Below are 27,020 nucleotides of genomic sequence, written 5' to 3'. Positions count from 1 at the left end.
TCAATAATTACTGTTTCCCTAACAGAAATAGTGAGCTTGAGCTGTCTTTGGGGATCCAGTTGGAGCATTGCGAAGACAGCTGGGTAGGACTCAGAAATTTTTCTGTGGGATGCCTGGGTGGCTAAGTTGGTTAAGCGTCCCACCTTGGCTCAGGTCAAGATCTCAGGGTTCATGAGTTCAAGCCCCGCATCAGGCTTTTCCCTGACTGTGTGGAAACTGCTTGGGATTCTCTCTTTCTTCCCCTTCCCCCCTCAAAATAAACAATTAAACTTAAAAAATGCTTCTGGGGGTCAGCAGCATGGGGAAGCATTCAAGCCAGGAGCATCTGTAAGCTGCCAGGAAAGGGCAGACAGATTTCCCTAAAGAACACCGGCCTGGCAAGGGTGGGTCAGGGCTAAGGATGAAACGAAATAAGCCGAAAAAGGAAGAGAAGAAACAGAACACAGAGACTATCTTCATCCTAAGCACAGAGAGAGTCTGCAAGGAAGATGGGATGTTAGTGTCAGAAGCTACCGAGTAGGCACAAAATGGACTGAGAAATGGCTTCTGGCCTTGGCTCCAATAGATCAGATCAGCTTGGGCAGGGGCCGGGGCTGAGTTGACAGAGAGCAGGGCAAGAAAAAGAAGTAGTGGGAGGAATGTGAGGGGTGGGGACAAGCCGTGAAGTCCACAGGCTGCACACACGGAGCAGAGAAGCCAGAGGTGGTGTTTGAGCGCTTGTGGACAAGGGCAGAGCGTATACACCATTTGGGGGAATGAGTTTGCAGGCTAGCAGGTCAGAGTGAGGAATTAGGAAGCGATAGAATCCCCAAAACCATGGAGAAACCAGGACTGGGTAGGAGGCACGTGGCCATGCATAGCAGTAAGGTCCATTCAGACCAGTTTGCCCAGGTGGGGACCAGAGCACAGGATGTTTCCACCTGGCCACTGACCTGCTGAGAAGAGAGTGTGCTCAGGGGGCAAGAGGCTTCATGAGACGGCGGAGCACCTTGAAGGGAGCCAGGCACAGGGACTAGAGTCACTGCTTTGTTTATCCCCATTGGTGGCTCTTTTTATAAAGACTGTGGTCGAGGAAAAAGGCAAGATCAGCAACTGCCTTTTAAGATGTGGCCTCCCCTTCGCCTTTCTTCCCTTTGCCTCATAGAATAATCTCTCCATCTCCAACTTCTAAAGACATCTTCCTAAAAAGCAAACCTGAGCGTGCCATTTTCATGCTATAGACTTCACCAGCTCCACTGTATGTGAGACACCGAATTCATCCTGGCCACCATTTATAAAACCCTGTGGGACTTGATTTGGCTCTCTCATGTCTTATCTTGCATTTCTTCTCCAGAGAGACCCTCTCTGGCCATTGGCATAATAAGCTCATCCCTCCCTCCTCACCACTGTACTGGCCAGCAACCATCTTTTATTACTCATTTTATATTTGTCTTAGTTCACGTTACCGTCTCAAAATATGTTGTTTTAAAAATTTCTTCTGGGGCGCCTGGGTGGCTCAGTCGGTTGAGCGTCCGACTTCGGCTCAGGTCACGATCTCGCGGTCCATAAGTTCGAGCCCCGCGTCAGGCTCTGGGCTGACAGCTCAGAGCCCGGAGCCTGCTTCTGATTCTGTGTCTCCCTCTCTCTCTGCCCCTCCCCCGTTCATGCTCTGTCTCTCTCTGTCTCAAAAATAAATAAACGTTAAAAAAATTTTTTTTAAAAATTTCTTCCCCGGGGCACCTGGGTGGCTCAGTCGGTTAAGTGTCCAACTCTTGATTTTGGCTTAGGTCATGATCTCACGGTTCAGTATTTGAGCCCCATGTTGGGCTCTGGGCTGACAGCACAGAGCCTTCTTGGGATCTCTCTCTTTCTCTCTCTCTCTCTCTCTCTCTCTCTGCCTCTTCCCCACTCATGCATGCTCTCTCCCTTTCTCTCTCTCAAAATAAATAAACTTAAAAAAAAAAGTTGTCCCTCAACTAGAATCAAAACTCCATGCCAGCGGGAACTGAGTCTGTCTTTTCCAGCCTTCATGCTCTCTCCAGGAATAGTGGCTGGCCAACAACAGGACCTTAGTAACTCCTTGTTGGTAAGTTATCCACACCACACTGTAATTGTTATTTCATATACTGTGTTCTCCCACTAGACTGGGAGCTCCTTAAGAACAAGGATCCTGTTTCAGAAATCTTACCTTCAAATCCTTGAACAAAGCTTTGTGTATAAATCACGATCAGTTCTGTCATCCAGATAAATACAGAATACTTCGAGAGGAGTCAGAACAAATGCACATCAATCTAGGTTTGACCATTAACTTGCTGTGTGACTCCAGTTAAGATACTTAACCTCTCTGTGTACTTCAGTTTTCTTATCTGCAAAATGAATTATTTGGACTGTGTCAGTAGTTCCTTCACCTTAGAGCTAGAGAATCAGAACTTCTGGGGTCTAAGATAGGAAATGTATATTGTTTTTAAGCTCCTTGGCTAGGGAACCATGAGAACAGGATTGCTAATATCATTTCAGCTTTAACATTTCTGTGATTCCATGTTTGAATATCCAAAGCCTATAGCAAATTAATTACCACACCTAGCAGTCTCCAGACCTCAGAAATTTCCATCCCAACCAGAGCCAACAGAATCTCTCTCCATGATGCACTCACCTGCTGGTCTAGGACTTCAGGTTGCCTGGAGCTCTTTCCATGCTACAGCTCTCTCTGGGACATCGTTTTTGAAATTTTCTTGATTTCAAGAGTCACCTGGAATACTGATTACAAATGCAGATTTCTGGACTCTCCAAATCATATTAAATCAGATTCGCCAGGAGAACATTGGAATCTACCTTATAAACGAGTGTCAGGACCATCACTATGGTCCAGGGAGCATCCTCGGGAAGCCCTGCTCAAGAAATAATAGAGCTTGGGGAGGTGGGTCCGGGCTGAGTTATAACAGCTGTTGTCAGCACTGGTGGCAACTGAACAACACAAAGACAAGCCTATTCTGGAAACCCCATTTATGTGGGTTAACATACTGTGTGGCTTGTTTGTCAATGTCTGCTTTTGAAGACTATTTAACATCTATGTGATGACTCTCATTCCACCATCACCAAAACACTTTCACGAATCATATGGAATCACACAAGAGGCATAGTATATGCTTTATTGGGCAAGGACAACTTAATCTAAAACAGTCTGTAGAGTCTGTTGATGGGAGTTAAAACCATGGACAGGTGTCACTGAATATAGTGCACTGCTCTCATTTATTTTCTGGTCACAGATGGGAAGATGATTGTCCTTCACGTTTTACTGATGGACCATCAAAGCTCACATTGTTTGAAATAGAAGTCCCCAATATTAATGATAATCACACATCTGGTAAGTATTAGAAGAATATTATTCCAGATTAATATTTCCAGATTCAGAGGTCTCAAAGCCTCTGATTATCCCATCACGACATGCTATCCTGTCACAGAAGAAGACAGGAGGCCAACAGGGCATCTTCAACTATCTGACGTGTCTCTTCAAAACATCTCATACCTGCTTTTTGAGAGGCACAATTCTTTTGTTAGAAGTTGAAGATTCCTCCGCCTCCATTGGTCAAAGCTACACCTTCAATTATCTTTGGTTGACAATGAACTAAAATTTTTGCTGGCCTAAGTTTTTGATGAGATAAGGCGAAAGAGAGGAAAATGCTAGAGAAGGTAAGTGTCAACAGAGCCTTAGGAAGGAAAATCTTACTGCCAAAGATAAACAAAGTACTTTATAATTGCTCACGGGATCAGCAGTGACTCTACACTGAGAACACAGGTGCACAGAGAGATATGGTCTAGGACAACAGTAACTGTTTAATTCAATTAATGTTATTATGATTTTCACATGGTCCATGTGAGCTTTATACCTGATTGGCTGGGAATTACAGAAAATCCAGCGTGTAGTGCCTGCTCTCACTCACTTGACCTTATGATCTTATGATCAAGCAAAGATAAGGATTGGAATTTGACAAACATCTTGAGTCCTTTTACTCTGAACCTGTCCCACAAAATGCTCAAATCATGGTACATAGATGTATTTCATAACCATCATGTTTTTATAAAGTGAAGACTCCATAGATAGGAAGATCTCAATTTTCTTAGATGGCAATCTGTTATTTAAAAACCTCACGAAAAGGAATTGTGTGAGAAATTCACTTTGAAAATTATTTAAGTTCTTTTCTCAACTTATGTTTTCTGGTTAGGAAATCTAGTGGGAAAAATGTACTAATTCTTACCTTATTTTCTGTGCTGAAGACAGAAAAAAAGAGGAAGGAACTTCAAGTCCTTATTTCAGTAACTGCCGGCTTTTGCATCCGAAGAACGTGTAAATAATATCCATTTTCAAAGGACTCTACTATTATTTCTTCCTAGCCAGAGAAATATCTGGAGGACATGCAACAGCCGTTTGGCTCACACATGCTTGGAAATAATGAGTTATACCTGGAGGACAAAAGAAAACTTTTATTAGTTTGCAAATGACCATCGTCTTTGCCAAATCCGTGATCACACAGAGAAAAATCAAATTAACTACCTGTATCAGTAGAAGGAAATGTGCTGAAGATGAAGCATCTGAAACTCTTCTCTGACCCACCTCCTCGACTAGATAAGGTTTGTGGTCAGGTTTAGTTCAAAGAATGAGTAAGCCTGTTTCCTTTACAGGGATTTCCTGTAAAGAATATAGCACTCAATTTCTCAACTTTGTTGTTTTTTTTTTTTTTTTTCATCTTGTAACACTAACCTCTGAAAGTGTAACCCTTAAGACATAAACTTAGGCCTTTCTTATGACTAACTTATTAACTCTGGAAAAGGAAAAAAATAGTATCTCTCTGATGCTATTTACATAAAGCAATAATTTATTGACAGAGAGGAAATAAATTTAAAGTTTAAAATCACCAAGGTTTTCGGTACCTGTTCATTAATATAGAAAGCTTCAAAATATAACATATAATTAAGAGCACCACTATTCCTTTGATAGAACAACTAAAATCACTTTGTAAGGATCCTGAGACCACACGGTCCGAAAGAGCTCTGCCTAGAAAGCATGTTGGTTAAGCCTTGATATTGGCTTCCCTTAAGAGTCTCATATTCTTTTTTTTTTTTCTTAAGTTTATGTATTTTGAGTGAGGGAGAGAATGAGCCAGCGAGGGGCAGAGAGAGAGAGAAGGAGAGAGAGAATCCCAAGCAGGCTCTGTGCTGGCAGTGCTGAGCCTGATGTGGGGCTTGATCTCAAGAATCGTGAGATCATGACCTGAGCTGAAATCAAGAGTTGGACGCCCGACTGACTGAGCCACCCAGGTGCCCTAAGAGTCTCATATTCTAAGAAAGATAAGGCTGATTCATCTGAGCGCAGCAGAGCCCCACGACCACCTCTACACATAACTGGAGGAGAACATAAAACACAAGTAAAGACTAAGTTCACTTTGGGATGAAGGCAAAATAAGTGTTTACCTGCGGTTAGGGTAGAAGAGGGGTTTAGCAATTATAGCCAGGAATGAGCCCTCAAATGTACCCGCCACTAATCATAAATCTGTGTGGGATTCCAAGAGAATGTGACTGTTTGTTTGTCTGTTTGTTTTTCAGACCTATTGCAGGAGAGGTCATAGGAAGCAGCTGAAAGGCATGTAGAACTCCAGGCTCCCAGTGTCCTATGGGGGCAACACACTGATGAGAAGAAAGGCAGGAGACCTGGAGGCTGGGGAAAGGATGGAATGCTGGGGGCCAGCATGGAAGGAGAAAGTTCAACATAAGGCGATATTTATGACAGGTATTCAATAACTTTTGAATTTTTTTAATGTTTATTTATTTTTGACAGAGAGAGAGAGAGAGAGAGAGAGACAGAACATGAGCAGGGGAGGGGCAGAGAGAGAGGGAGACACAGAATCTGAAGCAGGCTCCAGGCTCTGAGCTGTCAGCACAGAGACCGACGCGGGGCTCGAACGCACAGACCACGAGATCATGACCCGAGCTGAAGTCGGACGCTCAACCGACTAGGCCGCCCAGGCGCCCCTTCAATAACTTTTGAATTGAACTGGATTTGAGTCATGTGGAAGTAGAAGCAGTCCTTCTGAAGTTTCAGAATCCTAATGCAGACCTCGACACTGAATTTGATCACCTGAATAGAATTTGAATAGGCTTGCAGTTGATGAACTATCCTGTATGGGCCTTCCTCTGTCCCCCTCGTGTACATTCTGCTTTACATGCCCAGAAGTTGAGTCTATGAGCAACACCCAGTGTTCATCCCGATAAGTACCCAATAAGCTTTTCATTTTGATGAGGTCCCAATAGTTCATTTTTGCTTTTGTTTCCCTGGCCTCCCGAGACGTGTTGAGTAAGAAGCCGTTGCCGCCAAGGTCAAAAAGGTTTTTGCCTGCTTTCTCCTCGAGCACGTTGATGGCTTCCTGTCTCACATTGAGGTCTTTCACCAATTTTGAGTTTATCTTTGTGTCTGCTGTAAGAAAGTGGTGCGTGTTTCTTTCTTCCTAATGAACTTTATAATTAGCATGATTAACTCCGTATGATTTAATTCATATGTGGAACTTGAGAAACTTAACAGGAGACCATGGGGGAAGAGAAGGGGATGAAATAGTTTTAAACAGAGAGGGAGGGAGGCAAACCATAGGAGACTCTTAAATACAGAGAACAGTGCGCTGCGCTAGTTTGCATTCCCACCAACAGTGCAACAGCGTTTCCATTTCTCTACATCCTCACCATCATTTGTTGTTCCCTGAGTTGTTAATTTTGGCCACTTTGACCACTGTGAGATGGTATCTCAGTTTTTTAAGAAGGTGGGGTGGTAGAGAAGCCTTACCCCATACAAAGAGAGAAAGGACAGGGGCAGGGCAAAAGAAAAGAAAAAAAAATTGAGCAGGCAGAGAATCAGAGAAGCTATATGGCTTAATCCAGAGAGAGAGAGAGAGAGAGGAAAATAAAGAAGGAGATACAGAAGCAGTGTAAAAAGAATAGATTAAAAATGTCTGCTTAAACAAAACAACAACCAGAATAACTAGACTAGAAAAGGGAAGAAATAAGAGGAGGAAGAGGAAGGAAAAAATATATATATTATATTTTATATATATATATATATATATATATATATATATATATATATAATATAATATGATGTAATGTAATATAATATAATATAATATAATATAATATAATATAATGTATGTGTGTGTGTGTATAAAATAAGAATTGACCAAGAATCAAATCAGAAAATGCAAAACTGCTGGACTGATACCTTGGAACTGGTGGCCTGGAGGAGGGGCTGTCTGGTTTGGTCAATGTCAATCTAGCTCTGGTAGATAAGCAGCTACCAGAGGTAGGAGGTCCCGCCTCCACTGTGGGCCCCTTGTCCGGTGCCTGAAGCCTCACCTCATTGGTGATGGGGAGAAAAGCGGCAACACCCCAGCCTCCCCTCCCCAGACCAGGTGTCCCAGACCACTCTGTTCAGGCTGTCCTCACAGTGCCACGGGCACAAGCCGGCCGGTTCTGTTCTGCTCCACAGTCTCCTGTGCCTCCCAGGATGCTCAGCTGGGATTCAAACCCTGATGTCTTAAAGGATCCTGCTCCACGTGCCCTGGGCCCCAGGTAGTGCCACTCTGCCCCACCGACAAAGGGCCTCTGGCTGGGTGGCGTGTGCAGGGTCTTTTGTCCTTGGAGCGGCTATATGCCTTCTTCCCACAGCTCTCAAAGAAGGGGATTACTCTCTCTTACTGCGCCTGTGAGCTCATGAATGAGCCCAGGACTGGCTCCCCTCCTTCCCAGGCACTGCAACAGGGAAGCAGGCCCTAGTCCAGAGAAAGTCCCCCAACCCTGGATCATGTTAGAAATTGGTTCTTTCTCTGTTTTTTTTTTTTTTTCCATTCCCCAGTCTGTGGTTTTCTCTGGTCCAAATACAGTCCTACACTTCCATAGCCTCTCTTTCTCTTCCTTTTGTCTCTCCACAGAAGGGGATCCCTCCCCTCCGTTCCTATGCCAGCTATTCCCAGTCATGTACCTATGGCCCGCCAACTTGTCCCCGTGGTCCCCTGGAGATTTTTCTGTCACTCTGTAGCCCAGATTCCTGGAATTCCAAGTCTTCTGGCCTCAACACTGTCATGTTTGAGGGATGAGGGAACTTTGGGTTCCCCTACTTCTCCGTCATGTTGGCTCCTCCCAAAGATTTAAATTTTAAAAAGCGAATCTATACAAATATTGGAAGAATGGGTAAATTCTCTCTATAATCAAGAAATGGGTAAATGCCAATAGCAAAATAGAAAGACAAGTGATAAATTGGAAAAACAAAATATTTGCAACATACATTGCAGTGCCTTAAGGCCTTCTATGTAAAGAAGTTCCAACAACAGAGATGAAAAAGATCAATGCCTTTGCAGAAAAATTGGCAGAAGCTAAGGGATAATTACCCCTTACGTTGTTAATGGGAATACCAAATGACAATCCCTGTGAAAAGGAAGTTGGCCATATTAGGCCAAAGTAGGCATGCATTGCCCTCTGACCCAGAGATCCTACATTTAGGAATATATCCCCCAAATATTCTAGAGAAAATGTGAAAAGATGTATGCATAAGACTACTGTTCACAACGGTATCTAAAATTGCAAAAAAACTGGAAACATTTGATACTGGCCAAATAAACTGTAGTACAGCCACACAATGGTGTATCATGTAGCTATAAGAATGAGAAATAGCACCATAGGCAATTAGGCAGTGATTCTGGAATATATTCTGAAATGGGAAAATAGGATGGAAAAATTGCTTCTGATATCCTACCATTTGTCTGTATGAAGGGAGGGGATTTAAATATGTATGCATTTTTATTTACATTAAAAATGGAAGGCTACGTTGACATTTTTAGAAAGCTTTGCCTATAGGGGAAGAAGCAGACAAATAGGGAAGGGAATAGAAACTGGAATTTTCTGCATATACCTTATTTTGTAGATTGGCTCTAGAAGGCTGTAGCTATTTTTGCATTATTATAAAACAAAACAAAATTTTAACAAGCAAACCCTAAAAATCAAAATCAAAGGAATCGAACTGTTTATTGGGTTGGCAAAACTGTATCAAGAGGAATAATTCCAAATGGTTCTATAAGAGCCTGACTTTATTATATTCTGATGGGATATTCTGAAGGTATAAAATACCACCCCCCAAAGAATCTCGAACTGTTTTTACTAAACAAAATGTATATGGCTGTGTTAGTATTATGAATTGTTCTGAGGCTATTATGTTTATTGTAGGGTAAAGCAAATTAATAATGACGTCGGTTCTGGAGGACTCAGGTGCCCAGAAGCAAGTGGCTTTTCCAGCCCTTGGCAATTCCACAGTATGGGGCTTTCCCTCAACTTAGACTATAGACTAGGTCAGGAACTGGCAGCTGTAAGCAGGAGCTTCCAGATTTGGCAGATTTCTTCCTGTCTATGGCAGGATCAGCAGCTCCTTTGGTAGCCCGGTGCCTTGTGACTTTGAAAGATGTTCTTGGAAGATGAGCTTAAGGTCGGTTTCTTTTCCTCTCTAAGCAATTCTAGAATTGTCTCTGTTTAAGATTTTTTAAAAAATTTTTTGAATGTTTATTTATCTTTGAGAGAGTGGGAGAGACAGAGCTCAAGGAAGGGAGGGGCAGAGAGAGGGAGACACAGAATCCATAGCAGGCTCCAGGCTCTGAGCTGTCCACACATAGCCTGAGGCAGGGCTTGAACGCATGAACTGTGAGATCGTGACCTGAATCGAAGTGGGAGGCTTAACCGACAGAGCCACCCAGGCTCCCCCAGCCATCTCTGTTTAAACTAGCTAAAGAAGATTATGTCCATTACATCTAAAGCATGACCCATTCAGAGATACTTTATTTTGTTAAATAAAATCGTTATGTGCAACCTCAACATAAAAATGGGTAAAAACAATGTTGCACTGATTGAACTTTCTTGAAGGCATGGCAGTGGGAAGAGAGCTGGGGGAAGCTCACCTGTTTCCCCCTCACTCCACCCGGCTGCCCAGGATGGTCCCTAAGGCACCTTGAGGAGCCCTAGGACTCCCCCAACACAATCTGGAAGTCTATTCTTAACATGTTCGCCATTAATTATTAAGCACACACATCACATTATAGATCTTGATATATGAATGGGTATAACATAAATTACATTGCCTGGGGATGTATGAGCCACCACAACACAGGCTGTAAAGAGACAACAGCTTGACATCACAAACCTCACACAGAAATGGAGACGTTAGTTTTAGAGCCCCCAGCCTGGACTGTGATCATTATCAGTGTAGCACACGGGATGAACCCAGTGTCCCACCCATGGCACACATATACCGTTTCCTGTTAGATTTGTGGCTTGGTCACCCTTTGAAGAGCCCTCCAGTGCTCCTGAGCCCGTCTCTTAGAGTAGCTTCTGCTCAGGAAGTTGGCCTCCTCAGAGGTTGGGTGTCCTCCCTCAGATCTGCCTTGAGCACTGGGTTCGCCAGTGTCCTGCTTTAGGCAAATATGTTGACAGCTGGAGGGAAGTTCACCCCCTGTGTGCCTGGCCGACAGTCCTGGCCAACCATCAGCATCAGCATAGCATGAGCTCCTAGTACCCGCCAGAGGCCCCACTCCCTGTACCTTGGCAGATGCCACAGCAGACATGCTCCAATCAAGTGTACACTTTCATCCTGTGAGGGCTGGAGTGCCATTTGTCCCCTCCATCCTTACCCTAGTGTCCTAGAAGAAAGACTGAAGAGCCTTCATATTCTCTTGTCCTCCTTGGAGGTAGTCCTAAGCAGCCACGCTTCCTCTCTGCAGGCCGTGTCCTAGACTCCCCTAGAATAAGTTGCCTTCCCGGGAAAGTGCCAGCACTTCCAAAAACTCATCTCAAGACTTACTGCCCAACAGGCAATTCCAAAGAGAAGAGATGATACACCTGTCTGCCCCTGCCTGTCACACTAGCTAGTCGTGTGACCTGGGTCAATCCCCGGACTTACCCCGTTCCTGGCTTTGGACTATGTGGGTAATAAGCTCTCTGCTTTAAAAGAATATAACTCTATGTTAATAAATGTTGCAGCACATAGTAGACATACATGGAGTAGTTTATCCATCTTGGATGGCTGGCTATTCACTGATTCTCTGAAATGGACCCCACCGTTTAAGGACACCTGAATCCACAGAAGAGAATGCCATTATTCTACCAATAATAGCTATTTGTTGGTCCCAGCTGGAACTGTTTGCACTTAGACTTAAAAATATGCACGCGAATTAACTGGCGTGTGAAGAGCTAATTCTTGTGCTGCGTATTGAGTGGCTTTGTGGCTTTGTAGAAGAGAATTCTCTTTTTGCTCCTGGATGGAAGGTAGAACGAAGAAGGTACATACAAAGTGAGTTGACATAAAAAAAAAAAAAAGGCAGAAGAAGATAGATGTAGAAGTTCATTTTGAATGACCCATATCTTATTAAAACAGGTAGACATCTATATTGAGAATGAGGAAGGGGAATGTTCACATAAGTGAAAAAGGCATCCAGAGACATTTCAAAATTAAGGGCACTGGACCAAAGGTTTATTAATGTCTTTTAAAGCATATGTTTAATGTACTCATTTAACACACTTAATGCAAAACTTAATAATAACACAATATATTTTACAGCACACATAATAGAAGAGAAAAACAAAATCAGTCTACATAGTAGAGACTCTGATGATAGCAATAACATTTCTCTTGACTGTATGTTTTCACACATAATTAAATTCTTTTACTTTTTTAACCATCCAACTAGCACACAAAGTTTTAAGCTCTCCAAAAAGCAAATCACTTTCTACCACTGAAAATCTAATAAAATCTTATTTTTTTTTTTAAATTTCAGCAATATCTACCACAGCTGTTTTAAACAGTCTCTGGTTTAAATCTGTCTGGAACATTCAGGCTGCATCCATATAGCCTAACCAGGCTTCCAGATCTACCCAAATCTTTCCTTTCTGTGTAAGGCAGATATTTGTCACTCAGTGATTTCCATGGACAGCCATTATTGCTGAGGCCACCAAGAAGGCCCACAGGGCTATGCTTGCTTTAGGGAGACAGACACATGTCTCCCAATGTCAAGTTTCACGCCTCCAAGGAAGAAATCTCTTTTTCTCTATTGATGTGCTTCTCCCATATGCTTCTCTCCGTGTACAAATGTCCTCAAGTCAAAACCGCCTTCCTTCCAGATCTCTTTCCTTTTCCTGCTCTCTGGCTAGTATTTTAGTTCACTGCTAAATAAATGAGCTAACAATTAATGATGACAATTAATAGTGACAATTAATAATAGTAATAACAACACATGAACTATTAAGTCTGGGCCAAGAACTGTGGTAGGTACTTTATTTATTCATTTGGTTCCCCTATGAAGTAGATACAATTACTCTAAATTCCAGTTTTACAGATAAGGACACTGAGGCACAGACCGGTTAGAAAAGATTCCAGGGGCCACACAGAAGTAAGTAGCTAGCACAGGATTCGAACCCCAGCATCTTGACTGCACGGCTCATGCTCGACAACCATGCCCTGCTGCCTCCACATTAACGGCATTTAAAATATATAATTAAAAAAAAATCAAGCAAGTAACTTTTTTTTTTTTTTTTTTTTCCTGTGGCTAATGAATAACAGTGGCTAACAGTGAATATGGAAAATCTGGTCTGGCACCATCCTGTCTATAAACATTCCTGTTCATTAAATCAACAAATGTTTTAGACCAGTTTTGAAAGACCCTGAGAATGATTTCAATGAAAATGTGTGTCTCAGCATTTGGGGAAGTTCCCTCCAAACAGGCCCAATTAAGCAAGCCCTGTGCAGTGCTTTAAGGGGGTTCCAGTAACTGCGGGTCTGCAGCTGTGGTCAGCACACACCGAACACGTCCTGAGGCCAAGGACTTGGCACACCTCGGTCCCCTACTCTGCACACAGCCCCACCCGCTCTCTGCCCCATCCCAGGCACTCTCCACAGTGCTTAGAGGTAGGAGGCACTGTGGGGAAGTGAAGGCACCGTTGCAGTTACTACATCACCTACAGGATCATAGAAAATGCCACTTCATCAATGAGAAAGAATGAAATATGGCCCTCTGTAGCAATGTGGATGGAACTGGAGAGTGTGATGCTAAGTGAAATAAGCCATACAGAGAAAGACAGATACCATATGTGTTCACTCTTATGTGGATCCTGAGAAACTTAACAGAAACCCATGGGGGAGGGGAAGGGGGAAAAAACAGAGGTTAGAGTGGGAGAGAGCCAAAGCATAAGAGACTCTTAAAAACTGAGAACAACCTGAGGGTTGATGGGGGGTGGGAGGGCGGGGAGGGTGGGTGATGGGTATTGAGGAGGGCACCTTTTGGGATAAGCACTGGGTGTTTTATGGAAACCAGTTTGACAATAAACTTCATATATTGAAAAAAAGAAAAAAGAAAATGCCACTTCATGAACTTAAAATCCTTTAGTTCAATCATGAGCATTAAAAACGTGAGGATGTACCCTTTTTGTAGGGCATAAGTTCCTTTGCTTTGTGCCCAGCCTCACCGTTGCTGAATATGGATTGAGAATGAGCACCTGTAGACAGTTACGGAGGAGGAAGAAACAGAAGAGGTCTGTTGCTTTTGAACTCTGGGTTCCACTGGGAGCACATGACCACAGCTCAATGTTTAGTCCTATCTCTGGCAACCTAGTGATGACTTTCATCTTCAGACTGTAAGTAAGATTTTCAGAGAGCCAAATATTTTTAATAGTGCCCTTTGTTAAAAATAGGCTCCTCCGCTCCGAGCCCAGAGCGTCAAGAGCTCTTTCTTACATTTGGCTTTTCTAAAGATCAGGACTGTGAAAGAACAGGGAAGACTTCAGATTCAGTTCCACGAGACTTGACCACTTTTGCAGGCATCAGGTACAGAAGATTCTTCCAGAACCTTGAGTTATACGACAGAGGTTTATCAGCGTTCCACTTCAGAACTCTGTGAGATTTCAAAAGCTTTAGTGATTGGGGGAAGAATGTGAAGTCACTGACAGGTGTAAATTCAATTAAGATGATTTTAATTTTCCTTTCTACCAGAGCTTCATGGAGTCCACTTTCAAGTTCATACCTGACTTCATTAGACATGTAGCTTTTACTTAGGACAATGATCAGTCTTCGGCTTTTCTCTATCAATGAGTGGATTTCATCAACAATAGCTGAAAAGGCAAGATGTGGCAAAGTAATTAAAGAGAACTAAAAGAGCAGACAGGAGATGAAAATCATTTTGCACAGTCTAATTCTGTATTATTTAACTTACTTCACTAGTAAGTTTTTCAAGACAAACCATTTATTCTTAATTCTATACACCTATGGAAAACAATCATCTAGATAACAATAATGAAGTTGGCACTAATTCTATGCCACTCCCTCTTCTAAATGTTTTATGTATATCAACTTACTAAAGCATCATGATGATCCTATGAAGAAAGTATTGTCATCACCACCATTTTACAGATGAGGAAGCCAAAGTGCAGAGTGGTTAAGTAACTTGCCTGGAGTCACACAGCTTGTAAATGGCAGAATCAGAACCTAGGTGGTCTAGTTCTGGAGCACCTGTTCCTAACCATCATGCTATCTTGCTTGCCTCTCCACAGGCAGGGAGGAGCACACTAAAGTCCAAATTTAAAGATTATATATCTATATATCTATATCTATATGGAGATAGATCTATATGGAGATACAGATATATAGATATAGATATAGATATAGATATAGATATAGATATATAGATAGACATCCATCCCACAGTTAGTCCAGACCAGAAGTTGACAAACATTCTGTAAAGGGCCAGATAGCGAATATTCCAGGCTTTTCACACCATCTTTGTCACACTGCTCATCTCTGCCACGTAGCTCAAAGGCAGCCACAGACAACACATGAACAGATGTCACCTTGTTGTGTTTCAACAAAGGTGACAGACTGGATCTGACCCGTGGGTGATGGGTTGCCAATTTCTGGTTTAGACCTCTACCCTTTCTCAAATAGACGTTTTAATCCAAACTAATTACAATTAAATATACAACATTCTTTATTTTTATATAAGAACCGAGAAGAAATCTATTTGATTAATTAATTTATTAAAAATTAGTATGCTTTCTCCTTCTAATTGGTAGTATTTTCCCTTTCTCATTTGTAATCTGGGTGGGTGGGAGGGGACCACAACTATTCCTTATTTACTGCTATGTTTTCAATGCCAAGCTCAGATTTTGGCACAAGGCTGGAACTCAGTATATGTTGCACGAATGGATGATAGTGACAATGAAAATATTTATATTGTATCCTTGGTAATGCACCAGCCCCCAAAACATTCTGACGCAGATTTCAGATATTTGCTCTGGAAGACTTCAGAGAAAATATAAGGAAATGTTACTAAATTTCTTGGCTTCAAACTGGAATTTGCTTCAATGTATGTTTTAGGGTTGTTTATATTCATATACTAGTAAAAAACTGAATTTCATGACTAAAATCCGACATGAATCATCAATCTCCTTTTATTCACCCTTTTCTGACCGTAATTTTCACACCAATGCCAACCCAACAAAGAATAAGTATTTTCTGGTAAGAATGAACTGTGTTTATAGTGCAGAGAATACCGTTCTGCTGTATAAAACATTACCAAAAGAGATATTCCTACTGTGGGGCATCTCTAGATAAATGCCTCACGACAATGCCGATTCTGGGCCTGGTTCTGAAAGTGGAATGCCCTTTCCCCAAAGGTTCAGAGAAGTAGGAAGCACATTGAAGAGCCTGGGGCCCAAAGAGGTGACTCTCAGAAGTAGTGTACTTAGCTTTTTTGTCACTATTGATTCTACTGGTTTAGCTGGTCACTTTTGGTTTAGAGAATCGCGTTCATTTGTTTTTAAGGCAAAACGGGGTTGTTTTTTGTAAGGCTGAATTATTCATCTTTTACAAGGAAAATCTCTCCATCAGTTCCCTATCTTGTATTCCCTTTCTTACCTCCTCCAGGCACTACATCCCTTTCATATATGCATAACTTATACCCAAAGTGTTTCTCCAACACCCTGGGCAAAATCTCCACAGCAAAGGTGTGCTCCTCTCCATTTTCGGGTCCACATTCTTTTAGGTAAGACACAAAAGCATCGTATGTTTTCCCATCTAGGAAATAAGGTTTACTCTTTTAATTACAGTGCAAATAAAAGTTTAAGTACGAATTTGAGCAAAAGGCATGAAAAATGGGAGTGGAACCAATGAAAAGGAAAAATGAAATAGAGCATCTATCTGTACAGCATCTATAATCAAATTGTACACATTAAACATGTACTGTTCCTTGTATATCAATTGGAGCTCAATGAAGCCATTTAAAACAGAATAAAGAAAATATTTTTGCTAGAAAACAAATTAAAAATTAGAGCAAGAATGTTTAAACTAGGTAACCCGTAAGGTTCATCAAATATATTTTGGTTCTCGGAGTCTTTTTAGACATTATTCTTTATCTATGACTTTTTAAGACAAACAAAAAATAGCATCACCAAATCTCATATGCTAATCAAGCAACCAACCAGAAAATTGTTTTTTTGCATGTACATTAAGACTCCCCTTTTTGGAAACTATAGAATGATGGAGATAAATACTAGATCCAGGAGCTCAAGGAATTTAAAGGCAGTTAAAGCCCAGGAGACCAAATATACCCTCAGTCTAGAACTGGAAAGCAAATCTCATCTTGGATTTCTTGTATCACCTAATTCTACAGCATCCTCATATGTCTACTCTCAGAATGACTCACTGGAAAGCCAAGACAGAAACAAAGCTGAGAGTTTACATGGGCAAGTGAGAAGAGACAATAGAGGTGATTTCACAGAAGACCATGTGGGAAGAGAAGGGGTAAAAATAGTTACAAACAGAGAGGGAGGGAGACAAACCATAAGAGACTCTTAAATAGAGAATAAACTGAAGGTTGATGGGCGGGGGACGGGGAAGAGGGGAAAATGGGTAATGGGCATTGAGGAGGGCACCTGCTGGGATGAGCACTAGGTGTTATATGTAAGTGACGAATCCCGGGAATCTACTCCCCAAACCAAGAGCACATGGTACTAGATGCCAATATGAAAACTTCCAGTCTATTGAAAGGTTTTCACTGATAATAACATCTGCTCCTATTTAATTCCTGATAATGAAGCGCTTTCAGGAGGTTAAGGCGACAAAGCCAAGATGAAAGTGTTACCTAAGCAACAAAGACCATTGTACTAATTGGGTAACTACAAAATTACATACATCTCTGTCTCCTCTACCTTCATCCAATCTGTTTGAGAAGACAAAGCAGACAGACCCAACAACTTGAAAAGTTTACAAAGAACACATTAGCAGATGCCAGACGGTGTGACAAAACCAGCAAAACAAACAGAATCAAAACAGTCAGACACTACAGCGTGATCTCCAGGGGACACGCTTTCCGAGAAAAAGAAATTTTGAGCCAAGTCCTAAATGATACAATTGATGCTAACTGGGATTGGTAGAGGAAGAAGAGGCAGTGGGTGGGGCGTGGTCTATGCCTAAGCCGTGACAGTTGGTTAGATGGTACAGGAGTTAGATATATGCTTGCCTGTGTTATTGGAATCATGAACTTGCTACTGAGTTGAAAGCTAAATATCACTGGGTCCTTTATGAAAATCTAATAGGATGAAACCATTCCAGTTCCATGTTCTTTGTGGTGCCACATCATGCATGCTCAACAATTCAGCCCGGTACCTTCAATGGCTCACAAAACAACAATTTCTGTTTCTGGCAAAGCTTCTTCAATTCCACCTACAGCAGTTCAAGTCAGAGCCTAGTGTTGATTTAAAGCAATTGGTTGGCAGAATCGCATGCATACAAAAGAAAGGACAGGGGCGCCTGTGTGGCTCAGTGGGTTAGGCGTCTGACTTTGGCTCAGATCATGATCTCCCGGTTCACGAGTTTGAGCCTTGCATTGGGCTCTGTGCTGATAGCACTTTGGATTATCTCTCTCTCCCTCTTTCTGTGTCCCTCCCCCACTTTCCCTCTCTCTCTCAAAATAAATGTCACCTTTAAAAAAAATGAAAAGAAAGGACATTTTGGTAAAAACTGTAGAATTAATATGCATATCAGAGGTAGGAAAAGCTGGTATAAAAAAAGAGCCAGTTCCTAGTTTAATCAGTAAGTGGGTCCCCCAAGTAATTCTGTTAGATTGCTGTGAAATACAGCTATTTATTAGTGTAAGAGCTAGTGTTTCCATTAATAGTCATTATGTCAACGATTAGAATAGGCGCCAAGGAGTAAGAAATAAATAAGTACACTTTTTTAAAAGGTACTCTTTTTTTGTAATCATGATGTAACTAATTGCAATAAACTGGAAAGACAATTCAGCCAAATTTATACTGTAATATGCAAGTAATATAGCTTTACTCTTACCCATGGAAAATTAGTTTTTCAACTATTAATTAATTTTCAAATGCCTTATTTCAAGCAATTCTCTTCTTGGTTTAGCAAATCTTGTAATTTATATTCTAATTTACTTTAAACCCAGGTAATGAACGGCTTGCTGGCTTTGATAACAAAGTAAAGTGCTTAAGATAAGGTATCAGAAAGCTAATAATAATTATTTGGGGTTCTGTATAAATGAAGTCCTCATGTGAATGGGCATTTGGGACTTTAAGGAATCAGGCCAGAGCTTCTCAAACTGTGTTCAGCGAGTGACCATGTTTTCATTTAATTTGACTGGCTTGGGCTGATGGTTTCATTTCCAGTCCTTCATAAACCAGTACTGAAAACATTCTTGGATATTGCAGCAATATCAATTGGCCAGGAAAGTTTAAATTTTTGCACTTTATCTCCATTTCTTCCCTTTTCCACAACTGATCTCTGTCATGGACCACACTTTTCAATATAGCTGATGTAGAGCACATCTGTAAATGTTTCCATGCACCGCCACATTGGGAGGTAGGAAGCGTGAACTGAAAAAAAAATGTGGATTGGGTCAAACACAACAACGAGGGGTAAAAAATCTTAGCTGAAGATCAGAAAGAGAGATATTAGTGAATGCTCATTTTGAGATACTTTCTGGTCAATGTAAGTAGAGACCTGTTCAGAAAGGGCCAACAAGAGACTTTTCGGTTGTTTGCAGTGTTTCTCTCCATCTCCAAAATTGCACACACACAGGCTCAAAGCTAAATTAATTAGCTTTGCTAATTTTATATTATTTTTTAAATTTATTTTTATTTTTGAGAGAGAGAGAGAGAGAGAGCCTCAAGCTGGCTCCGTGCTGTCAGCGCAGACCCCAACACGGGGCTTGATCCCACAAACCGTGAGATCACAAACTGAGCTGAGATCAAGAGTCAGATGCTCAACCGACTGAGCCACTCAGGTATTCCTAATTTTATATTATTAATTAAAAGTTGCAAATGTGAAAAATCTGAGACTTCTTTCATAACTTGAGGAGAGGAGGGTCTTTCTACTTCTGATCACAGATCTAGATTTAAAAAATCCATAATAATAAAAATGTACACCTGAAACTAACATAGCAGTGTGTTCAATTATCCTTCAAGAATAACAAAAAAAAAAAATCTTCCACATGTGACACTACTATAAGCAAAGTCAAAAGACAGATTACAATCTGGGAATAACATTTTCATTTCATATTATAGACAACAGGCTAGCCTCCTTAAACTAGAAATAGCTCCTAGATATAAACAAGAAAAGGAAAGGCCAACAACCCAAAAGAAAAAATGGCAAAGGCTGTGAATGAGTACTTTGAGAAAAGAAGTACAAAAGAGTCTTACACAAATCAACAGTGACTCTTGCATAGGAAGCGAAATGGCAAACGAAAACTACACGGAGATACAACTATTTACCTATCAGATTGGCACATACTCAAAAGGTTTTGAGTAAGGTCATGGGACAAAAGTGACCCCATTCTTTGAAGGTGGCAGTGGTATAGTAATATGGGGGGCAAATTGGCAATATCCGCCAAAGTAACAATTGTGTCTACCCTTGGTGTTGCCAGCAATTCCACTTAGGAGAATTCTTCCTTCAGTTATACTGCCCACAGTTGAACCGATGACTGTACAAAACTATCTGTCACATCATTTCAGTAATAACAAGTTGTTTTAAATAACCCACAAGGTGACCAAATAGGCAGTGAGACAGCTGCAGAAATAAAACACTGGGCAAGCCTAACAACTGAGAGACTTTACAAACTACTATAGAAGTGCATCCAAGGCATATTAAATCAAAGTTAAAAATAGTGTACCTAATATGCGAACATTCGTTGGAGCGGAATTTGATTCTATATTGGTATTTGTTCGGCTATACTGTCAATGGTGGATGAAGTGGGAAAAACAGACATAGGATAGGATGACAGGGAGATATTCTGCTGTATCATTTCTCAGACTTTTTGTGTTTTGAACTATGTGTGTCCTACACACACACACACACACACACACACACACACACACAAGCAAGTGCAATGGGGTAGACTGATTTTTTTAAATTCAGTAGCCATCTTTCTTTTTTATTAAAGTACACATAATTCAGTAACTGTCTTGAAACTTGAGGACTTCTTTAAATTACCTTTAAAAGTAGAGAAACTTAGGCACAGAGTTGCCACACAGAAACAGCCATAGATAAAAACAGGCAGTTCTAGGAAACTGGAACCCGGGTCATTTGACTTCTAGTCCGGGGTTCCTGTAGATACATCATGCAGCCTTCTTTGTCAGGTTAAAATAATGAACCATAATACAATTCAATTCCATTGAAATGAAGTTTATTGAACGTGCATCTTGTTTAAGATGCCCAGATTGTGTGTGAATAACGACAGCTCATGGGCACAAGCATCTCACAGGCCATGAAGAAGGACGTGACATGCGTGCATAAAACAGTTAGAGAACAGGTTTTGGCAACATATGAGCAAGCACAAAAAAAGGTGATACAAGACAACACTTGTGAGGGATGCTACGTTCAAATCAATTTTTCCCATGGACAAACCTCTACCACACATGAAGTATAATCAAAATGAAATGAAGATTAATGTTTCTTTATTTGGTTTCTTTTTAAAATTTTTTTAATGTTTATTCATTTTTGAGACAGAGAAAGAGTGTGAGTGGGGAAGGGGCAGAGAGAGAGGGAGACACAGAATCCAAGCAGCCTCCAGGCTCTGAGCTGTCAGCACAGAGCCTGATGTGGGGCTTGAACCCACAAACCGTGAGATCATGACCTGAGCCGAAGTCAGACACTTAACTGACTGAGCCACCCAGGTGCCCCTCTTTATTTGGTTTCTTAATGAAGTAAGAAGATAAGAAAATCCAGCATTGTGATATTCATTACCTGTTAATGTTTCATCTTTTCTCATGAAATGTCTATAAAATAGAGCCAAGTCAACTCTATAAATGACACCCATTATCACTAGGCACACAACTACCACTGAGATCAAAACAGCCACAATCATTCCTCTGGTGAAGATGTAGCCTGGGATATCAGCCATATCTTCTAGAGAGGAAAAGAAAATGGAAATGATTAATGAAAGATGGTTTACCAGTGTCTCCCCCCATCTTACCTCATAGTTGTCAGTTTTTATATTTAGCACTAATCCCAGTTGTCTATCCAACGCATTCCGTTCACTTAGTCCACATTCCTGCCTTTAGTCTGGAGTACTGACCTTTCTACTCCAATTTTTAAAGAATAAAAATGTGTAAAAGGATATTCAGAGACCTGAATGGAAAGCATTGTGATATAGCCTGTCCCTACTTGGGGAAGGCAAGGATGATAAGATACCAGGGTGAAATGTCCAGGGACCCAAACATACATCTCAGCTGGTATGTTGAGAACATAAATGGAAGTACACAGTCTTGAGAGAGCAAGTGCTGACCTGAGCTCATCTGGGCCCCCAGCCTGGCTCCGTCACTTAGTTTGTGTCCTAGGGAAAGTCACTGATTCCCTTCATTCTTAGCGTCTTCATCCATAATATGAACCCATTTCTGAGCAGCTATTAGGCCAATGGCCCTGGGTTGTATTGTATTGGTGGAGGATGGAAGGGGGTGACTCTGGAATGTTCCATCAGGTAGGCAGTGAAAAATTTTAGGAGTCTGCAGATCTGAGCCATCAACTGTCCACCTGCCAGATCCAGGGACTGGTCCAAGGAAGGGAAGCCTCAGCTAATCTTGGTTGAATGCATGAGCACACGCAAGGGCCCCCTGTGCCCAGCGCCCAGCTAAGGTAGGCTGGAGGCCGCAGTACCTAGTATCATTAGCCTCACCCTACACTGAGCTGCAAGCGTGCCTCCCATCGTTACGGGTGTGTGAGGGCTGCCATGACTGCCTCCCCCATGACACTCAGCTACATCTCTGTCTCCGGGCTATATCTGCTCCACTCTCTTGGGCCCCTGGTGCTTATCTAGGACTGCAATCTGATCGAGAGCAAAGGATTAGAGTTTGCGTTTTCATTTTCTGCATGAAATCAACGCACAGGGAACTCTGGCAGGGGACTGAGCCCCAGTTTAGCCTGAATACCTGTGACACAAGGCAGACAATTTCACCTCTTGGGAGCTTGCTTCCTGGGGTGTAAAATGAAGGGAGTGGTGATCTTTGAGGTGTCCCTCAGCAGCAACTTTCTAAGCTTCCACAAACTTCCAAAGTAAAACTTGCTCATACCTTTTTTCAACAAGACAAAGTTTATGGTGTCTGTGCCTCCCTCGCTGGCCACAGTGCAATTATATGAAAATTTTAGATTTTTTGCATTAATATTCTCAATTTTCAACATTCTTGACACATACAATTTGCCGTCCAGAGCCCTGTAAAAGAAGAAACAATTCAGTGACAGGCTTTGTTCATTGCCAGCAACATTGCTCATGAGGGAGGAATTCATATGCACAAATACTCAAAGGCAGTGGCTCTGTTGGCCCCATGGAACCTTCTCTTTCTGGTGGGTCCTCAGAGTGTGGGCCACCACAAACCTCTGCTCCTCCGGGGAGCATCAGGGTGGACAGAAACAGCCCTCCTGAGACCACATGGGGACGACCCTGTGAACCCCCCAGAATGAAAATGTCTGGAAGGTAATGATGCTAAGTCCTCTCTCAATGATTTTCCCCTATTTCTCCTCGCCCAACGACTTAGCGTTCTTCCCATGGGGAAGTCTCCACCGATTGTGACAAAGCTGCAAATAGTTCAGCAGAGATACAGATTCCTATCAAGCTTGTCCATGCCATCCTGAAGATCGCTTTTATTTTGTTCAGCATCGAAAACAAACTGAAGAATGACACTATTGTCAGATGCACCTGCAGGCATATGAAAAATACCAATTAAGCTGTTCAGCACATGTCAGAAAATGACGTAGACAACCATTAGCAGCAAGCTGTCTTTCTCTTCTTAAAAGATCCAAGTTGTCCTGTCGTCGATGCAAGGCAACTGCTCATGACATCTGCTTCCCCGTCAATGATAGGCCGTGAAAGCACCATGTCAACCAGCACTCCCCAGGTGCGCTCACTCACCTGCCGTGCCCCTAGCAGCAGGTGCCTCTATTCTTGGGACATGACACCCTCTGTAGCCTCCAACTGTGTCAAATATAATTTGAACATGATTCTGTAAAGAAGTCACCAATCCAGAAATAGCAACTATCTCATATCAGTGAAAAATCCCGAAGTAAGGCACAAAAGGCCAGTAAGAAGCCAAGACAGATGACAGAAAAAGCACAGGCATAACTCTAAAGAAAGACTACCTTACTCTTAGCTTAGTTTGAGCTCCATTGCAGATAGTTTGGTGAGTTGGTCTTCTATCCCTCCAAACAGGAGCAACAGATCGCTAGAAGGGGGAAATGCAGAACTCCAGGGGAGGTTCGATGCTGAGGATAAAGACACAATGGCAAGACAGCCCTGCAATTCAGCTGAGTTACTAGTCACGTGCCTACTACAAGCAAGCGGACAGACCTTGCACCATAAGGAGCTTGCAGACAAGTGTTAGCAAGAATCAAGAGTTGTTGCTGTGACATTAAAGAATTTTTTTAAGTGTAAAAAGCAGAAAAAAATCCTCAAAAGTGCAGCTAAGGTAACAGATACCTTGGGATCCCTACTCTCTGCCACCTGAGTATATCAGTACAATACTGATTAATGACCCAAAGTCATTCAAAAACACTCAAATGACCACAGGCTTAGCACAATTTTCAAAATCCAAAAAACTATGGCCTAGGCAATCCCTCTTTTATCAGATGCTTAAGTAAATTGCCCATCCCTATCAGATCCTGACCAACCAAAAGTTACTTTTTGTAAGGCGATGTTAAAAAACCTCACTGACCTTCTTTTTCTAGTTTAGATCTTAGCAATAGATTTCTGCATAATCCATCAGCCTAGCGCATGGTAATTATCATTATAAAATATGTAAATTATAAATTAAAATTTAAACTTATCTCAAACACCCAATCAGCCATTCAGGACTCTGGTGTTTTTTATAGCATGGATCTATGATACAATGTGATTTGTATATATCATGATACATAATACATCACATATACGTACCTATTTTTTTTTACATTCTCTTCATGTACATTGGGCTCCTTTCCATTTTCATCCCACAAGTTCCAATAAATCTGATCCTTTTCATTCGCCAAAGCAGAGCAATTGAGGTTTACATCTTTTCCTACGTAAAAGTTGACAACCAATATTCTGATCTTACAGACTCAGAATTCCCAAAGGTATAAAATTAATATAATCAACATATATTAACTTAATACATAGAGCTAATGTAGTGCTACCTCTCAGAAAGAAAAAGATAGGCTTGGTTTTTAAATCTTAAAACATGTATAAAGCAGAGAAATTAGGTAGCAATTTTAAGTCATCCACAGCCTATGAGTTGGTTTCGCTTCAAATGTCTATGTTTAAATAAATTATTAAAACTTAGAGTGGCGGGTGGGCCTTCTTTTCAACATACAGTTTAGTAGGTAGTGTCGGGGCAACACTCCCACAGCAACTTCTAGAAAAACAAAATGGGTAAATCACACAAAATTAAGTTAGCCAGCAATTAAAGACATTAAAGTGCAGGGAAAACAAAGAGAAACAGCCGGGCTGAAAACGCAGCCAGGAAGAAGCCCTTCCAGGAGGAGCTGAGATAGCCGGCCATCTTATTCTTTGGAGAAATTACTTTGGGTTTGTACAGCACCAGGGGAATCTCCCAGAGAAAAGAGAGCCCAGGGGAAATTCTGACAGCCACACGGGCTTGCAGAATTATTGCCGAGGGCTTGGACAACACACAGGAGGCTGCAAAGGCTCAAGGGTCTCTCCTACAGTCTCACAGTACTTAGGGGAGAAAGTCCCACTTCCGGGAAGAGATGTACAACAAAGACAGGACTGAAGTCCTTGCATGCCCCACCCCGCCCCATAACCTCGCTGCAGGGAATGCCAAAGGAAAGGTTTCAGAGTCACAAAAAATTATCCCAGACGAAAGCAAGGCACTACATGAACAAATGAAGAGTACAAGAAAATACAAGTATTTCAGTAAATATAAAAGAATTTTGGTCACCTAAAGCAATAATAGTGCCAATCTATTGTGAGTTTTACAACTCACAGTAGGGAAATACGTAAACTAATAGCACAAAGTGAGGTAAGAAGACAAAAGGAAATACAAGTCTCTAGCACAACTTTTTTTAAAATATTTATTTATTTTTGACAGAGAGAGAGAGAGAGAGAGAGAGAGAGAGAGAGAGAGAGAGATGGAGCATGAGCGGGGGAGGGGCAGACAGAGAGGGAGACACAGAATCCGAAACAGGCTCCAGGCTCTGAGCTGTCAGCACAGAGCCCGACGCGGGGCTCGAACTCACAGACCGCGAGATCATGACCTGAGCCGAAGTCGGACGCTCAACCGACTGAGCCACCCAGGCGCCCCTCTAGCACAACTTAATGAAGGACACAAAAAGATATAACTAGAAAGAAAACAAATCATATTAAATGAAAGAAAGAAAAAAAACTTCATGAATCCAAAAGGAAGGGAGGAATAACAGGAACAAATAACACATAAGGCAACTAACAAACACATAGCAAGATAAGAGGCTTCACAGGATCACCATCATTAAATATAAATGGACTGAGGGGCGCCGGGATGGCTCAGTTAGTTAGGCACATGACTCAGGTCATGATCTCACTGTTCGTGGGCTGGGGCCCCGCAAAGGGCTCTGTGCTGACAGCTCAGAGCTTGGAGCCTGCTTCAGATTCTGTGTCTCCCTCTCTCTCTACGGCCCCGTCCCCCCGCCCTACTCACTCCCTACCCCTCTCTGTCTCTCAAAAATGAATGAACATAAAAAAAAATGTTTTAAATGTCAATGGACTAGACACTATACAGACTGGATTTCAAAAAAGATCCAAATAGATATAGTTGACGTGAAATATAGTGCAGGTGTAACTGATTTACAAAGAAATGTTAAAAGGATATAAAAAAAAGATAAAACATGCCAATCCCAAACAAAAGAAAACTGCTATGGCTGTCTATTACTAGAGAAAGTAGGCATTTAGGAAAGAAGTAACATGATAGATAAAGAGAGAAATTTTATAATGATAAAGTGTCAGTTCAACAGACATCAGTACATATGTGCCCACAAGATAACCTCAGCATGTATAAAGCAAAGATTGAACAAAAGGGTACGTAGACAAATTAACCATCGTAGATGCAGATGTTAACATCTCTTTCTTTAACAGATAAAGAAAACACTTCAAAGATTGGTTACAATATACATGATTTGAACAATGCCATTAGCTAACTTCACATAATTGGTATTTACAGAATGATAAAACCGAAACCTGCAGAATGCACATTTGTTTCAAACACACTGGGAACATTCATCAAGATGCCACATTCTGTTCCTTAAGCAAGTTACTGCAAATTTCATCAGACTGAAATGATACAGAATACAATCTTGGACCAGTATGAAACTAAACTGGATATCAATAACAACAACAACACAAAAACTAGAAAATCCTCCAACTATTTGGAAGTTAAAAAGAACAAATTATCCATAGATGAAAGAAGAAATCACAAGGGAAGTGTTTTTTGTTTTTTGTTTTTTTTAATGT

The 27,020-nt window shown here is 41.5% G+C and overlaps 2 protein-coding genes across 14 annotated transcripts in view; both read right to left on the bottom strand.

Moving 5' to 3' along the window:
- The window catches only part of IL18RAP (interleukin 18 receptor accessory protein), a 34,660-nt gene extending 30,025 nt beyond the window's left edge, over positions 1-4,635 (bottom strand). For 2 of the 8 annotated variants that reach the window (XM_078444344.2, XM_078444350.2), the window contains exons 1-2: positions 4,532-4,635; positions 933-4,440 (exon numbers count right to left, since the gene is read on the bottom strand). The gene's annotated coding sequence lies outside the window, so the exon portion shown is untranslated. The remainder of the gene's footprint in view (positions 1-932; positions 4,441-4,531) is intronic. The other 6 variants (XM_078444346.2, XM_078444348.2, XM_078444345.2 and 3 more) reach the window with 6 other exon arrangements.
- A 7,173-nt stretch (positions 4,636-11,808) lies between these two features.
- IL18R1 (interleukin 18 receptor 1) overlaps positions 11,809-27,020 on the bottom strand; it is a 36,400-nt gene continuing 21,188 nt past the window's right edge. For 4 of the 6 annotated variants that reach the window (XM_060609592.3, XM_060609597.3, XM_060609577.3 and 1 more), the window contains 5 exons: positions 24,477-24,597; positions 22,621-22,760; positions 21,299-21,460; positions 15,959-16,117; positions 11,809-14,157 (listed from right to left, as the gene is read on the bottom strand). In XM_060609592.3, the coding sequence (XP_060465575.1) occupies positions 13,802-14,157; positions 15,959-16,117; positions 21,299-21,460; positions 22,621-22,760; positions 24,477-24,597 (938 nt within the window). In that variant the 3' untranslated portion in view covers positions 11,809-13,801. The remainder of the gene's footprint in view (positions 14,158-15,958; positions 16,118-21,298; positions 21,461-22,620; positions 22,761-24,476; positions 24,598-27,020) is intronic. The other 2 variants (XM_060609606.3, XM_060609611.3) reach the window with 2 other exon arrangements.

Source organism: Panthera onca, chromosome A3 (genome assembly GCF_046562875.1).
Source record: "Panthera onca isolate mPanOnc1 chromosome A3, mPanOnc1 haplotype 2, whole genome shotgun sequence".
Taxonomy (NCBI): Eukaryota; Metazoa; Chordata; class Mammalia; order Carnivora; family Felidae; genus Panthera; species Panthera onca.
This window is presented reverse-complemented; position numbering and strand designations above follow the sequence as displayed.